This window comes from Eublepharis macularius, chromosome 11 (genome assembly GCF_028583425.1).
Source record: "Eublepharis macularius isolate TG4126 chromosome 11, MPM_Emac_v1.0, whole genome shotgun sequence".
Taxonomy (NCBI): Eukaryota; Metazoa; Chordata; class Lepidosauria; order Squamata; family Eublepharidae; genus Eublepharis; species Eublepharis macularius.
Genome location: NC_072800.1, coordinates 63694413 through 63712393, shown reverse-complemented (window position 1 = coordinate 63712393; position 17981 = coordinate 63694413). Strand labels below are relative to the sequence as shown.

The window sequence follows — 17981 nt, the reverse complement described above, 5'->3', positions numbered from 1 at the left end:
CAATTATGTACAAATACAATCAGGAGTCCAACCGGTAAAGTTCCATCCTATGACAATAATGCAAGTCTTCCAGAGATGTATTCCGTGATGTAATTCTATTTGCTTGTTCCTTTATAGGTGTTCAAATGGAGTTTTCTTCAAGGGACAATGCAGCCCAATGGTTATAGTAGATGGCTAAGCATTTAAAAATTCTTAATATCAATTTATTCCTTTTGACCTTTGAGGTTTCTTCTTTGATATTGGTTGTTTCTGACTTGGAGGAGCCCTCTTGGCTACTCTAAAACTCCAGCTATACAGCATAAGCTTCATCACATGCCCGAAGGTCACTTGATCACATGCATGAAGCAAATCCTAACAGTGCAATCCTAAGCAGAGTTACTCCAGTCCAAGACCATTAATTTCAGTGGGCTTAGACTGGAGTAACTCTGTTTAGGATTGTGCTGTGAGTCAATGGAGATACTCATGTGTGGGTTTGTGACCCATGAGGTTAAAAGCCACAGAATGCAAGAGGTTTAGTCTGTGACATCTCTATGCAAAACTCAAAAGTATACAAGAACAGTGACTGCTCACAACAGATGTAACACGATAACAACCTCTGCTAAGCTGTGCAAAAGAATAAACGGTCACAAATTTGACAACAAAAGTTGCAATACTCAGGAACCCAAAGAAAAACATTCCAGTCTGCCAGGAAGTTCTTACCTACAAGTCACCATTCCTCAGTAAAGCACCTTCTAAGGGAGTATATCCCACATGCAGATGGACTGCAAGCCATAGGGAATATTATCCCGGACAAAACCACAGCACACCTCGCCACTGAACTTTGTCACTTCATACTCACTCACAATTACTTCGAATTTGGTGACAGCTTATATCTACAGGTTAATGGCACAGCCATGGGCACACGCATGGCACCACAATATGCTAACATATTCATGTCGAACTTGGAGCAACGCTTCCTCAGCTCCCATCCACTGGAACCACTACTATACTTAAGATTCTTGGATGACATCTTCATCATTTGGACCCATGGGAAGGGAACCCTTGAGAGATTTCATCAGGACTTCAACAACTTTCACCCTACTATCAACCTTAGCCTGGACCACTCTACACAACAGGTACCCTTCCTGGGCACCACTGTACAACTACATAATGGACGGATAAATACCACCTTATACCAGAAACCCACAGACCAATACTCATATCTACATGCCTCCAGCTACCACCCTAAACATACCACTCGGTCAATTGTCTACAGCCAAGCCTTACATTACAACCATATCTGCTCCAATGCTCTTGATCGGGACTCCCACTTAAGAGATTTACAACAAGCATTTTTGGGGCTACAGTACCCACCAAATGAAGTGAGGAAACAAATCAACAGGGCCAGACTAGTACCCAGAAACAGCCTGCTCCAGGACAAACCTAAAGGAACTAACAACAGAACACCACTGGTTGTCACCTATAGCTCCCAGCTCAAACCCATCCAACGTATCATCAGTGAGCTACAACCCATCCTGGAAAATGCTACCTCTCTCTCAGAAGCCCTGGGTGGAAGACCTCTCCTTGCCTACAGACAGCCCCCCAACCTTAAACAACTTCTCACTTACAATCATGAATCGGCTAGCAGAGTCACCAGCACAGGTACCAGGCCCTGCAACAGACCCAGATGCCAGCTCTGCCCTTATATCTACCCAGGGAATACAATTACAGGACCCAATGGCATCAACTACACTGTCTCTGGCTCTTACAGCTGCTCATCCTCCAATCTGATATATGCCCTCATGTGCCAACAATGTCCATCTGCTCTGTACATTGGACAAACCAGCCAACCTCTACACAAAAGAATAAATGGACACAAATCTGACATTAGAAATGGCAACATTCAGAAACCAGTGGGAGAACACTTTAATCTACCAGGACATTCCATCAAAGACTTAACGGTCGCTGTAGTTCAACAGAAACCTTTCAAAAACAAAATCCAACGGGAAGCTGCTGAATTGGAATTCATATGTAAATTTGACTCTGTCAAGCTGGGACTGAATAGGGACTATGAATGGTTATCTCATTATCAGAGGTAACTGATTTCCTTAACAGAAGCAAACTGATCTCCATATCAGAAGGAGCTGTTTGCATCTACTCCGCCCTCCCCTCTCCTCCTCTATATCTGACCAGTTTCTTTTTGCCCTCCATGCATCTGATGAAGAGAACTGTGATTCTCGAAAGCTTATGCTACAATAAAATTGGTTAGTCTTAAGGGTGCTACTGGACTCTTTTTGATACAGCATGAAACTGCTGGATTAACAACAGATTTAACTGTAGTAATAGACTCAATAGAAATGTCTCAATTTTCTCCCATTTCATGTGTCCAATCAACTTAACATAACTAGCACTGCAGTCCTCTGCAGTTACTCCACTCTAAACTAGGGTTGCCAGCTTCCAGGTAGTGAAATACACAAGGAGGGAAAACCCCACGGGTAACTAACAAAACTTACGGTTCACACCAATTACTTAATCAAGTGAAAAATTCTTTAAAGTGCAAGTGCAAGTGCTACTATGACCATTCAATAAATACTTTAAATACTTACAGTTCATTCACATACAACTATATCAACAACACTTATTATGCGATACATTGAACTCTACAATTACAATAGGTACTACATTGACAGAGTACGTCAGGTACAACCGAAGATCATGAAGACACAACAGTTCTTATAATCGTATTTCTCCAATTTCTCAGACAGTAAATTTCTCCAATTTCTCAGATAGCACTCCTTCAGTATATCATCCTCTTCATTCAGATGAGAATGGATGTGCAGGTACTGAACAAGCCCTTCCTCACGCTCAATCTGGGGCCGGCTACAAACATCAGATTTCGTGCCCACTTCATCAGGAGCGTGTTTCCTAATAAGGATAGAGGTACATCAACTCCCCGGTTCCATAACATTAATACCTTAAGTTTTACAAAATTCCCCTATTATACTTACACATCACATCAGAGGTACATTTTCATAATACAAATTAGCAAACAGTTGACCCGAAGAAAGGCGGCCGTGCATTCTCTGGCGCGCCCACTAGTCATGTCAATTGCACTCTTATCATGACTGGCTAATTAACTATCTTCCTCGTAAAAGCTACAGACCCCCACTACACCAACCCTCACTGAGGCAATCTTATTTCATAAATAGCAGTTAAGTAATAATTCGTTGTTCAGACCCCTTGAACAACGAATTATTACTTAACTGCTATTTATGAAATAAGATTGCCTCAGTGAGGGTTGGTGTAGTGGGGGTCTGTAGCTTTTACGAGGAAGATAGTTAATTAGCCAGTCATGATAAGAGTGCAATTGACATGACTAGTGGGCGCGCCAGAGAATGCACGGCCGCCTTTCTTCGGGTCAACTGTTTGCTAATTTGTATTATGAAAATGTACCTCTGATGTGATGTGTAAGTATAATAGGGGAATTTTGTAAAACTTAAGGTATTAATGTTATGGAACCGGGGAGTTGATGTACCTCTATCCTTATTAGGAAACACGCTCCTGATGAAGTGGGCACGAAATCTGATGTTTGTAGCCGCCCCAGATTGAGCGTGAGGAAGGGCTTGTTCAGTACCTGCACATCCATTCTCATCTGAATGAAGAGGATGATATACTGAAGGAGTGCTATCTGAGAAATTGGAGAAATTTACTGTCTGAGAAATTGGAGAAATACGATTATAAGAACTGTTGTGTCTTCATGATCTTCGGTTGTACCTGACGTACTCTGTCAATGTAGTACCTATTGTAATTGTAGAGTTCAATGTATCGCATAATAAGTGTTGTTGATATAGTTGTATGTGAATGAACTGTAAGTATTTAAAGTATTTATTGAATGGTCATAGTAGCACTTGCACTTGCACTTTAAAGAATTTTTCACTTGATTAAGTAATTGGTGTGAACCGTAAGTTTTGTTAGTTACCCGTGGGGTTTTCCCTCCTTGTGTATTTCGCGTAGTGATTACGGGTATAGCCATTATTGCCAGCTTCCAGGTAGTGGCTGGAGATCTCCCGGAATTACAACTGGTCTCCAGGCGACAGAATCAATTCACCTGGAGAAAATGGCTACTTTGGGGGGGGGGGTGGACTCTATGGAATTAAGCCATGCCAAGGTCTTTTCCCTCCCCAAACCCCACTTTCTCCAGGTTTCACCCCCCAGATCTCCAGGAATTTCCCAACTTGGAGCTGGCAAGCCTAGTCTAAACCCAATGCTTTCTATGGGCTGGGAATACATAAGATTGCATTGAGAGGCCGTGTTATCAACAGTTACAGCTGCTGCCAGCATTGTTCTTGTCTTGTATACTTTTGAGTTTTGCATAGAAATGTCACAGACTGTACCTCTTGCATTTCATGAACTTTTAACTTCACAGTTCTTCTCCTTCCCCCATGAATGTGTGTGTGTGTGTACATGTGTAAGGGCTGAGGATTCACACCATGCGCCTGATGAAATGGGCTTTAGTTTACAAAAGCTTATACTGCTGTTCAATTGTTTCTACCTCTGTGTGTTTATGGGACCAATCCTAAACAGGTTTGCTCAGATGTAAGCCCTTTGGGGCTTACTCCCAGTAAAGTCTTTAGTGTTGCAGCCTTTGTGTATCACTTCATGCTCCAGGTGAAGTGGGCACTAGATCACTTATGCCACAATAAATATGTTAAAGTGGCACAAGTCTATTTTTATTTTTTCATAGAAAGAACTTTATGCCTTTGACATGCATATATGGAGAGCAATCTTGTTTACTCACAAGTAACTCCTAGTTTATTCAGCAGTACTTACTCCCAGATGAGTATGCACATGATTGCTATTAGCCACAAGGTATAGATGAGACTCTGTCTAGGGCAGTGATGCTCTGTATTCTTGGTGTTTGTGGGGGGGGCAATCAGTGGGAGGGCTTCTAGTGTCCCTTCCCCACTGGCAGACCTCCTGAGGACACCAGGGTTTTTGGCCACTGTGTGACAAGAGTGTTGGACTGGATTGGCCATTGGCCTGATCCAACACCAGCATGGCTTCTCTTATGTTCTTATTGCAGTCTTTGTAGGTAGACCCCTTTATATTGTTCATAACAATAGTGACACACTCGTTTGTCGTGAAACAACTGATACTTCTAAAGACTCGATTGAAGACAATGTGGTGCAGTGGTTGTAATATATTTGACAAGAAGCGGGAGATCCGAGACCACCTCTCCTTTTCATCTCAGAAGCAGTTCGTCCTGCCCTACCTCTCAGGGTTGTTGTGAGGTTAAGGTGGAGGCGAAAAGCACATGTGCTACCCTGATCACAAAAATTAAAAATATGAGCGATAGACAGACAAGAGCGCGCCAGGCGCGGCAGGGCCCCCAAATCGGTTGCAGAGCTCCCGGGAGAGAGGGAAGGAGGAGCCGGCGAGGCGAGAGGGATGCTGCAGGCGGAGCTGGGAGGGGCGGGGCAGGCGGCTGCATGCGGAGCGGCCAAACCTGCAGGGGCTGAGCAGAGACGCCGGTCTGGCTGAGCGAAGCTGCTGGCGAGGAGGCAGGAAAGCCAAGTTTGTAAGTAGACGGCCTGACTCGCTGGCTTTCGGGCCGTGGCTTTGGGGTGGCGGTGGGATGCGAGTCTCCCGGCTGACCGCATTTGCGGCGGCGAGCCCGGAGAGGGGCGCTCTGGCCGGGGCTCCGAAATGCCCCCGCGACAGTTTAAATTCAGGCTGCGCTCCGCGGCGTTTCCTCCTCCGGTCCCGGAGCCACGTCAGTGATTTGCCCCGGCCCCAGTGGAGACAAGGTTTCTTTCTTTCACCCTTTGCAACGGGCGAGCAGGAGCCCGTGACGTTTGTCTGCACGTCATGCGGCACGGAACGGACAAGCATTGCAACAGGCGAGGGGGTGTCCGTGTGCGAGTAACGAGAAACGGGAGCCTTACCGGCAGCAAGACCTTGTTTGGTTAAGCTTTGCATGCCTAAATCTGAGCAGCCCCCGCAGAATTTGCATAAGTCCGGCTGGGACCTCTGTTGAATGAATGAACACGGTCGCAACTGGGGGAGATTCCCTCAGCAAGCACGTTTGCTGCTTGTGCACAGAGTTGGCGTAGCCAGGCAGCGTTCCCAGCTGCAGCTGGAGAGGTGTGTCAGCCCAGCCTTGAAGACTGGCTGTGCAGAGAGGGGAGGCGTCCCGGCAGGAACGAGGGAGCGTTCACTTGAAAGCATGCCATGGTTTAGGGCTCTAATCGACAGGGAATCCTGCTTTTTCACACTTTGCAGGTAGGTGTCTGCATGATGCGTGTATGCTTAGGACGCTTGTACACCTTCAAGGAAACCTGCCTACATCAGCACAGCTATTCCCCCACATGTACACACATGTTTATTCTCAACAGCTATATTGTAGCCCTGTTTAAAAGCTACGGTGTGAACGCACCTACAACCTGTGACATTCGTTGAGCAATTCTCATGTTACCTTCAATACATGTCCATGTGATTGAAGCTCCACATTTATCCCTGGTTTCATTTGTAAAGTGAATGCAAATTGGCTTTTTCTGACAAACAGGTGTGTGTGTGTGTGTACATGCATTCACTGTAACATAATGATAATAAACAGAGCTTGTATGAAAGAGCTTTGAAGACAAAGAAAGATAAATAGTAAAAAGTCCATCTGATGAAGAGAGCTGTGATTCTCGAAAGCTTACGCTACAATAAAGTTGGTTAGTCTTAAACAGGGCTTTTTTTCTGAGAAAAGAGGTGGTGGAACTCAGTGGGTTGCCAGCACAGGAGGCAACTCTTGGTGGGAGATGGTGCCCCTGGTACCACATGTGCACACGCAAAGTGCACGTATGCTCCCAGGGCCAATGACGTCACTTTGGGTCAACTGGAACAAGGGGGGAGTTTTTAAAAGTTTAAATCTCCCTTGGTGAAAATGGCCACCAGCCATGTGACCATTTTCAAGAGGTTCAGGAACTCTGTTCCACTGCGTTCCAGCTGAAAAAAAGCCCTGGTCTTAAAGGTGTTACTGGACTCTTTACTGTTTTGCTACTACAGACTGACACAGCTAACTCCTCTGGATTAAAGATACCTGTACATGTGTTGTGCTTGTGGTGAGATATACCATTTAACACCAATGTATACATTACCGTTCTATCTGCTGTGTATGAGCTGAAATAGCTGCCTTTCTAGACCTGTTAATAAAGGTTCGAGTTTTCTGTCTTGTTAGCCTGGCTTATTAATGCAGATCTTTTTTCTTGTCATGAAAGTTTTTTTTTAAAAGCCACTCACCTGGATATTATTAGAAAAGCTTTTTAAATAATAAAATTGTTCTGTCTATATTTTTAAAAATACAGACAGAACAATATATTGTACATGCAAATTAGTTATCCTTGACTGATCTTCCAAAGCAGTGCCCAGTAGTTTAGAGAGAATTTTTTTCCACCCAAGTTTTAAAATAAGACTCAGTGCTAAGAGCTCTTGTAAGGAATATGATGATAATGCTCAAAATAGAACTGTTGAAGAAGATGGCTGCAAAATAGGATTTATTTTCTTCCTGGAATAAAATCCAGGACTCACAGAATTGGGAAATGCCTCTCTGCAATCTCGGCCAGCATATGAGTGAAGTCATGCTGTTGCTTCACCAGCTGAAGGAAAGGAGGGAATTTTGTTGCTCAGAAACAGCAGGGGGGAGGGTCAGAGGCAAAGGCAAGGGGTCCCCAACCTTGGTGAGCCTGGGAGAGCTCCTGGAATTTTGAGAACAGGCCTGAGCACAACCACAGAATGGCTGCCGTGGGCGACTGGGGCCAATCACAAAATGTTGTGAAGTTAAAAGTTGGGGGCAGCTCTTAACGGATGCTTCCTGCAGACTCAAAAGCGATGACTCCTGCTTTCTTCTAAAGCACTTTCTGCTCCTGGGCCATGGAGGAAAAGCAGAACTATTTGCTTTGGGAAAGAGATAGTTTAAGGTTAAAGCAAATAGGTGCCAGGAATCTCGCTGTTGCTCCTGGGCAACACTGTACTAAAGGGAGCATGTGGCAGTGGGTGGAATTAGATCCAGAGACCTGGATTATAGATCCAGAGGAGTTAGCCATGTTAGTCTGTAGTGGTAAAATAGTAAAGAGTCCACCTTTAAGCCTAACCAACCTTTAGCACCTTTAAGCCTAACCAACTTATCTGTAGCATAAGCTTTCAAGAACCACAGCACTCTTCGTCAGATGCATCTGATGAAGAAAGCTGTGGTTCTTGAAAGCTTATACTACAATAAATTTGGTTAGTCTTAAAGGTGCTGCTGGACTCTTTACTATTTTAGAGACCTGGATGCCTGTGGTATGGATATCTAAGCAGTGTAGTGGTTCTAGGATCGAGGGAGCCAGCCCCAGCAGGCCCAGCCAGAAACCGTAGGGTTTGATGTGATGATAGATGCAGAGGTATGTAAATGTACTTTACTGTTTCACTAGGGACATCAGAATCTATAAGGCCAAATCTATGTAAGAGTTAGTGTGAGTGTGTGTGTGCACTTCTGAGTTCCTTCCTTTTTCCAAAATAGAAATATTGGACAGCTCAGAGAGAGTAAGAATATCTTTTATTTTTAAATTAGGCCAAGTTCAAAATCCCATCATACAGTACCATTTCTCACCGGTCAGAGTGTTTTAGCAATGGAAGAGTCCATACTCCATTCTCATTTATGCTTTGGATGATCTGTAGATGTGCTGAATTCAATTCTTTAAAATATATTACTGTTTTACTTTGAAACCATTTTACTCATGGTCATAAACACTTGGAAGTTGTAATTTAAGGTCCAGACCCTGTGAGCAATACAAGTGCACAGTTTTACAGCCTGACATCTTAGAACTTGGGTTTCCAGCAGGTATGTTTTCCCTTTGTCTTTAGGGTTTTTTCTTCCCCAAATCAGTATTGTTCTTGTATTCCTTCCGATAGACATATAATTATGTCCATGTTACTAATATTGGTGTACAACCAATTCTTAAATATTTAGTAGCCATGAGCCCTTGTTCAGTGTTGTAGCTCCAGAGGATTGCGTCAGGAGAAATACTACAGCTTGGAGTGTAAGTTGTAAGCAGGCGTAAAACATGAGGCAATATTGCTCCCATGGCACAGAAATTATGGTGGTAGCCTTAACTTGGTGCCTGTATTTTGGAGGATGGGCAGGAATTTGCAAATGGTTTGCAGTGCAGTCCTAAGCGGTGACACAGAGACTATGAATGGTTATCTCATTATCAGAAGTAACTGACTTCCTTAACAGAAGCAAATTGATCTCCATATCAGAAGCTACTGTTTGCATCTACTCCTCCCTCCCCTCTCCACCTATATATCTGACCAGTTTCTTCTTGCCCTCCATGCATCTGACGAAGAGAACTGTGATTCTGGAAAGCTTATGCTACAGTAAAGTTGGTTAGTCTTAAAGGTGCTACTGGACTCTTTTTGATTTTGAACTCTCTTTAGGACGCTGTAGTCAGACTCCTCTGTTTTCATCCATGTTTTATTTTGGTTTTTGAAAAGGAAAATTACCATGTGATATCAACCCTCTGTTGATAGGAGGAGCTAGCTAAGAGATGACAATAGTTATATGGCTTCAGCTTATCTATACAGGCCCCAGTATAACATTCCATTTTTGTTGGATCATTGAGGGCCCTTTTCCTGGGGGCGAAAAACCCTCAGGTTTTACTTTACAAAACTAAAGAGCACTGGGTAACGATATGTTCCACAAGTTTTCAAACTCTTTAATCGTTGGTAGATATAAAGAGGACTGGAGTGTTGTCAAGTTTACTATGAAATAAGTCTCACTGAGGTGAGGGGCACATACAAGTGCTTACCTTATTTATTTGTTGGTTTAAATTTATATTCCGCCCTCCCCACACCAGCAGGCTCAGGGCAGATCACGTTAATATACATTAAAATTACAATTCACAATTTAAAACACAATAAATACAGTATGAATATTTAAAAACAAATACAAGCAGCACAAAACAGTTCATTTGATCCATTTCCAACTGTCACTGAAAAATAATTTTAAAAGGAAGAAAAAAACTTTTTGGGAGCTGGATGTTCTGATAGTTAGGGCCCCGTTCTACCCTATTCGGCCGGCGGGGACCCTACCCAGCATCAACCAAACGCCTGGCGGGACAGCTCTGTCTTACAGGCCCAGCAGAATGATAACAAATCCTGCTGGGCCCTGGTCTCTTTAGACAGAGCATTCCACCAGGTTGGAGCCAGGACCGAAAAGCCCTGGCTCTGGTTGACGCTCGGCGGGCCTCCCTGGGGCCAGGGACCATTAGAGTATGTAAGACCGCAGCTTTAGAAATGTTCATTGGAGCATAAATGCTAGGGCCTAACAGAAGCCCTCCTTGCCTTATCTTTCTTGCCCTTCTGTTAATTGCTTAACTCTTTCTCTGTGCGTTCCCTGATCTTTATCTCTCCATCTCTGTCTTTTGGAACTGTTTATAAGCCTCTAGGCAGTGACCATGTGCCTTCTGTCGCGCTGCAGATTCCAAAATAAATATTGAGGAGTCTGAATCGCCTGCTTTAATATATTCACTTTTGGCATCTCTATCTAGATTGACACCCCTGAGACTATGTGAAGCAATTGCTTCCATTGAATGCTGGAACTATATTTTTAGCTTCCCTGCAAATATTTGCTGTGATCTGATTTTCGATTGGCCAGAAATCTACAGGCTTAACTGCTGTCAATAAAAATCAGGGAACTTTTAAAGCATCTTTCATAATAATCATGTGCTTTTGACTCTTCACATCTGGCTGGAGTAAGGCAAGACCCTTTTTCAACAAAATGTCTGGCAATCAGTTTGCAGTTAATACTTGCCTAGGTATTGAAGATATGTTTAGGAGCTTATTTCTTGTCCCAGTAAAAGCACATGGCTGGTGCCTTAGAAATACAGACATATTGGTTTGGTTCTGAATTTTACAAAAAGCAAACTCCTCATGCAGAGATGAGCAAGCTGGTAAATTTTTAAAAATTGGTAATTTAAAGCATGACAATGGTAATATCCTGATATGGAGACTTCCCTCACACTTCCTTGTTTTGGAGTCAGCAGGATTTGAGTCCAGTGGCATCTTAGAGACCAACAAGTACAGAGAACTAAAAAGTCACTTGAAATTTTCTTGTAGACCTGCTTTGAAATAGAGAATTGGACTGGCTAACAGCATGGATGAGGATGAAGCTCAGAAGAGGAATTCTGAAGGCAACTGGGAGAAGTGCAACAGTTTGGTAAGAGTCATATTTTCTTAATGTGCTAGTCTGGCTTTAGGCATTTTGGTCACTGAGCAAATACATTTAAACACCACCTTTCCCCACGTTCTTCCTAAGCTGGGATAGCACATACCCATTTGTGATGTAGTATAATCTACATATCATGCTCATATGCAGAGGATAAATTAAAACCTATATCTCTTTATTCAACATCCTATTTAATTTCCCTTCTTTTGCCTTTACCCTCTAGGGGCTTCTAATTGGAGATTGCCACTCTTTCTTCTGGCAGGGCAGCTCTCCAAGGCACAGATGGCAAGTCTGTCTAGAGGCAAAAATGGAGGCTGTGCTAGGAGTGACAGTATGAATGGAAGAACACCCAAGCTCAATGGAGAGTGAGGATGGCAGTACCAGGAAGAATAGCTTAGTGGCAGAATTGCCCTCTAAAACACAAATGCTAGGATTTTTTAAAAAACAGCAAGCAAGGCTGAGATAATTGAAGGAACTCTGAGCATCCCTAAACTGTGGACCAGTCTTTCTTAATATACCATTGCTGTGGAAGGGAAAGGAGCATACTGTTGAATTCTTCCCCATGCATCAATGCTGCTATTTGACTATTTTAGGGAAAATGCAAAAGTAACTATATGTTCCCCTGCAAAGTAATTTACAATTTGGGAGTGGTGGCTTGCTTTGAGAAAATAGCAGAGGATAGGTTTCCCCAGCTAAGCATTGCAGACCAGCTCTGAAACAATGAAACCATGTCCAAGCGGCCATTTTGTGACTGGCTCCACCCACAGAGTCGCCATTTTGTGACTGGCAACTCCCAAGGCTCTTGAGAAAAGTAGCTCTGAAAAACATGGTCTCCCTCTCTTGTAGTAATCTTATTCCTCCTGTCTTTGTTCATGCATTACCACCAGAGTATTCAACATCTAATTGTAAAGGAAATAAAACTGGCATTATAATTATTGTGTCTTTGTAAAAGGAGTTTGGTGGCACTTTAAAGACTAACAATTTGTTCTGCCATATGTGTTTGAGAACCAAGTCTCACTTTCTTCATCAGATGTTTTCTGTTTGAGTCTCGGTAAGCATTATGTTGAAAGGTCTAGAGATTCCATTTCCAATTATCACATGCTATTTGAATAGCATCAAGTTTCCTCCGTTTTTTAAAAAAGTGCATCTTTCTTCATGAAGACCATGATAAAGGAATCTTTGGAGGCGGCAACTTCATGAAATAGAAAGCTAGGTTGAAAATCATGACTCAATAGGGAATCTGAAATCTAACCTTAAGCTCTTTAAGTTCATCCTCAGCTATGCAGCCAGCTTCCTTGGCTTGAAACTTTATACATTATCTGAAATGGCTTGAAATAGAATGTACTCCATAGGTCTACAATAATGCTGGGGTTTATCAATACAGACAAGTACATTTAAATCCATCTTAGGTTTATGCATTTTGTCTTCTTTTCAGATTACTGGCACACCTGAAGCAGCTGTTTTCCCCCATTTACATCAAAGAATCTATATAGATGAGTTCGAATCTCCTCCCAGCGAGAACTGCAAACACGACCTTTTCCCTAAATGGCATGTGCCAGTGAAGACAGCACTGATACTATCTTTGTTGACCTTTATCTATACTTTTCTAAGGGAAGTCATCCATCCTCTTGTAACTGCTCAAGAAAATGTCTTTTATAAAATTCCAGTCCTGGTTATAAACAAAGTCTTACCAGTTGTCTCAATCACCCTTTTGGCTTTAGTTTATTTGCCAGGGATATTGGCTGCAGGTTTTCAGCTCTATTATGGAACCAAGTACAGACGCTTTCCACAGTGGTTGGATAGGTGGATGAGATCAAGAAAACAGTTTGGGCTTCTTGGGTTCTTTTTTGCCTCAATGCATGCGTGCTACAGTTTGTGCTATCCAATGAGGAGATCTTACCGATACAAGCTTTTGAACTGGGCATATCAACAGGTATGGCTGAACATTCTAAATTCATACTAGTATAAAATCGATGGTGCATCTACCTACAGAATGCTGTGACCAGTTCTAGTTATTTTTATCTGTCACATTTTTATCCCAGAAGCTCACAGTGGGATACATGCATCCCTGCTTCCTCCATTTTATACTCTCAAAAACCCTGTGATGGAAGCTACTGTAAGAAAATAATGTGTATGAGGTAACCTGTTGATTATCTGACACTCTAATTATTATACCATGCTAGCTATTGAAAAAGGTAGACCCTGTGAAGGTATTTTTAAAAGTGAAATTGAAATGTTTAAAAGAAGGGAAGCTAAAGCATCTTCCCCTAAAAAAAAAAGTCTGCTAATAGGTTGGTAATGTTTATTTTGGGGGAGAAAAAGATGACCTTGGGGCCCTGATAGAAGCTCATTAAACAATGTGGAGAAACTAAATAAAACAACTTATCTCTTTTAAAAAGCAATGTCAGTGTACAAAAATGACAGTTCTTATGGGAAATATCCCAGGTATATTATGAGTGTATATGGTTATTTTGTTCCTGTTCAGTTGACACACCTCCAACTGTGTTATCAAAACGAGCTCAGTGGTTACTGCAAATATCTACTTATTAATTATTTTCTTCAGCTCAGGAAACTTACAAACTGGCTCAGGCAATCTGTAATCAGGCTATACAGAGTTTGTTGAGATTGCACCCTAGCAGTTGAAAATGCATAATGTAAACTTGATCTTTCAAAAAAAGCCTGTCACAAACCTGGTTTTTAAGAAAGATAATAGGAAAAAAACCTCTGCTCTTTGGCAGAAGGGGGACAAATTCCAACGTGTCTTCCGTAGTACATTCTCAAATGGCAGCGTGAGAACATGCCTTACCCTGAAAAAGATACAGCTTAGAACTCTCACAATTGTTGACCTATTGTAAAACAGAAGGGAGTCCTTTTACCCCCCTTCAAGCATGACATAACATCGGAGAAAAAACTATTGTGAAATTTGGCAGTTGCCACTGGCTTGGATGTAAGGTTTGTTTAAAGACATAATGTATACATTTATTAATAGCTATTGCCTGGTGACCAAAAATTAATGAACAAGGTATAGGTTAGATCCTGCCAAAAATAACAGCTGATGGAATCCATCAGTGGAGCATGACTTTCTTAGATCCCCCTGTGCAACAACAAGCAGGAGCCAGAAGTCTGCAATGGAAAGGGAAGAATTGGTGAAAATTACCCCCATTTGTGTCTGTGGAAATTATACATGGGATCCAAATCCCTGTCTCTTAAAGAATGTTGATAAATGTCATGCAAAGGTGAGAAAAGCTATGCCTACTAAAATTCCCTTTTCTGCCTTCCTTTCTCTTGGTTGCACCTGCAGAAATATTGAAATCATAGTAGCTTGTTTCTATGTAGAAACCAATCGGATTTTAAAAAATATCTTGGGCTGCCCTGGCAGGATGACAAAAGTTGTGAAGAATGCGTGCTTATTGGCTTCATACAATACTGTTTGTTACTGCATTGCCTGTTATTACAATCTGTGAAAGGAAGTATTAGATAGAATTTTGCTTGTCAGCAAATAAAAGCAGTCCTGCTGGGAAATCTAGTTAAAGGGGAATTAGAATAAGCCTCCCTAGGGACCACATTTTGCTTGAGTTTCAACACATCTCACAAAGCAGGAGGAAGAGCAGGAATCCATGGCAAAGCACCACTTTTTGCCCCTGCAGTTGTGAACAATCTGTAGAAAAATTGCATGCTCCCCCTCCCCATACACACACATACACAGAGAGAGCCGCTCCTGTATAAAGTTTCATGTAAGGAAGCTTCAGTGTAAATTGACTTGTACCCAGGCACAACCTGCTGCTTTTCCTGTGATTGCTCTTCCTGAAAAAAAAAAAAGCCTCAATCATAGGATAAATGGCTGTGAGTAATTTCTGCTGGTTCCTATGAGGGTTTCTCCTGCAAAGCCCGTACAGAGAAGTCAGTGAATCCTAGGTTTAAAAAGGGTGGGGAGGATTCAGCTGTTATGAATCATCCCTGAATCTTAGATACAACTTGGTCCTTAGAACAATCATTCTGTCACTTTAACTGTATTATGCTCTCTGCAGGTAAAGCAAAAAAAGGAAAATGCCTGGATTGAGCATGACGTTTGGAGAATGGAGATTTATGTGTCTCTAGGAATTCTGGGACTCGCTGTACTGGCTATATTGGCCATAACATCAATTCCATCAGTCAGTCAGTCACTGACTTGGAGAGAGTTTCATTATATTCAGGTATATGTAAATTGCATTGTATAGTTGACTAGGGAGGGACTGTAGCATAAGGGCAGAGCTCATATTTCTGTTTGCAACTAGAGACTGAAGACCCAGAGTCCAGATTCAACAGAAGAAAACTAAATGCTGGATAATCTCTGAGACCCTGGACCCTGGGAGATTTCTGCTAAAAAAAATCACCGGAATGCTGGAAAATCAGAGCCCTTTGGTGTAGTCAGGTTCTGCCCCTTGCCCTGGACTGAAATTGGCATTTTCTTACATGGAAGCATTCCACCAGCAGGGTTAGAGGGTAGGTGGAGTCTTCTGTGCAAACAAATATACTCATAAGTAAGCCTTTTAGTCTACTGGCTGATGTGGCCAGTAGACAATTTCTCCAGCTCAGCAATCCTGGCTGTTTTTTCTATAAAATGGGACTGGCATGGGTCCATGTACATTAAAGCACAGCTTGGAGAGTACAAAAGTACTGTACCAGGCTTCAGGTATGCTTTATGGCATTACCTGTATGTCTTTGAAGTTCAGAGTTGCGGATCCTGATATTAATGTAAAGTTGGTTGTATTTTGGCATTGGATTGAATATGCGTCAACAAAGAATGTTCTTCAAGAGCATTTTAATTAAACTCTGATTGCTTACTAGCTAGATTTGCCAGCTTTTGAACTAATGCTTGATTTAAAGATCCGTATTATCTGTAGGGACTAGCAGGTAATAATGTATATCTCCATCCTGTGAAAAGTTTTGCTTGCTGATTTCTGCACATCAAGCTTCTGTTAAAGGCACAGAAGCAAAACAGGCTCATTTTGGGAGAAAGGGAAGTTTGGCCCATGTAGTAATGTATATTACAACATATTTTAAAAATCTAACTTGTCATATATTTTCTTTCTAGAGCAAGATGGGACACTTAGCTCTCCTGCTGTGTACAATTCATGCACTAGTATTTGCATGGAATAAGTGGATCGACATAGGACAGTTTTTATGGTATACTCCTCCTACGTTTATGATAGCGGTTCTTCTTCCAATAATGGTTTTGGCTTGCAAAAGTATCCTCCTTTTCCCATGCCTTAGGAAGAGACTGCAGAAGATCAGAGCTGGCTGGGATGCTAACACGGTGTCACACAGGGCACTGATGACTTCCGGTTTATAGATGAACTCTGTTTGTATTTTGATGCCAACCATTTCAGTCCCTAAGTATGTTGAGATCATACCCAAGGCTGTCCTCCTATCCATAAATTATATGGAGTTTATTCCATTAGCCAGGAGTTTATGTCCAAATCTGTGTGCTTAGTGTCCCACTGCATAGGTGAAAAGTAAGTATCGCTCTGCTCCTAATTAAGTAATTTTGTTTTTCAATTCATTGCTATTTTAAGACATTCTCTCAGGTTAGCAGTTTACTTGAGCAAATGTTTGGAGTGGAACAGACATTGATTTGTGAAATCTCCTCTATCTCATGTGAATTTCTTCTCAAAATTCCAAATGTTGATTTTTTTAAAGTTCTAAAAGAAAAACTGTGATAATAGGCATATTATTGCTTCACAACCTTATATTAGTAAGATCTAAAAATATGTAATACAGCAAGTTAAGAGACACCTCTACCATGGCTTTAAGACACAGGTTAAGAGGTGCTCTGCCTGGATCAGTTTGGTCATTCATTTCAATGGCAGAAGCAGACCCAGGTGTGCCAGGTTTTTTGCATACCCAAGATCATCTCTCTGTAGACAATGGGGAATTTTTGTCCATGCAAGAGATCCCTGTGCTGATGTGAGCACACCCAAAGCTGTTCGAACAGCACAGAAGTTTTTTCTGCAGTAAACAGACATCTACCTGATGAAGAAACAAAGTGCCTTGCTGGATCAGATTCGGTCCATGTAATCTAGCATTTTGTTTTCAATAGTAATGTGCCAGATCCCTCTGAGCACTGACAAGCAAAACACAAAAGGGGTAGCCACTTTCTTTTTTCCTCAGCAACCAGTATTCAGAATATACTGCCTCAGTATACAGAGATAGTATTTAGCCAACATAACAAATAGCTGTTGAAAAAGAACCCTTCCACACACAAAGCCATCTAAGCTGGTGGCCATCACAGTATTATGTGCTGGTGAATTCCATAATATTACATGTTCTGTAAAGTATTTCCTTTGTCAGTCCTGAACCTTCTGCCGATCAACTTAATTAGGTGACTCCACATTGTGAAATTGTACAGGATAGCAATGGGAGAGCTGATTAATCCTGTCAATTGATGTATCCCTATTAGTCCAACCTATATCAAATATTGCAGAAAAACTTTGAGCAGGAATTAGTTTGACATATTTTGTTATGTTTTGAGAGATGGCATTCTTCCTCAGTAGGACAGAAGACTGAATAAACAATTTATATTTGGGTTTGGGGGAATATCCTCAGTTTTCTTTTCCAAACCTGATTTATACTTCATAAATGTATGTTTATAAAGAATTATAGTTACACATTTACTACTGTAAATAAGAATTGAAATACAGCTTTATACTTGTAGAAAGCACTTGCTAACACTTGCTGTATTTAAAATTAAACACCTTTTTGCATTTTTCAA

The 17981-nt window shown here is 41.8% G+C and overlaps 1 protein-coding gene across 1 annotated transcript; it reads left to right on the top strand.

The window, feature by feature from the left end:
* The first annotated feature begins 5494 nt into the window (after nt 1-5494).
* On the top strand, nt 5495-17981 carry STEAP1 (STEAP family member 1). Its single transcript, XM_054991784.1, has 5 exons — nt 5495-5557; nt 11122-11221; nt 12666-13163; nt 15259-15423; nt 16305-17981. The coding sequence occupies exons 2-5, from the start codon at nt 11159-11161 to the stop codon at nt 16560-16562; spliced, it is 984 nt and encodes a 327-aa protein (XP_054847759.1). The 5' UTR covers nt 5495-5557; nt 11122-11158; the 3' UTR covers nt 16563-17981.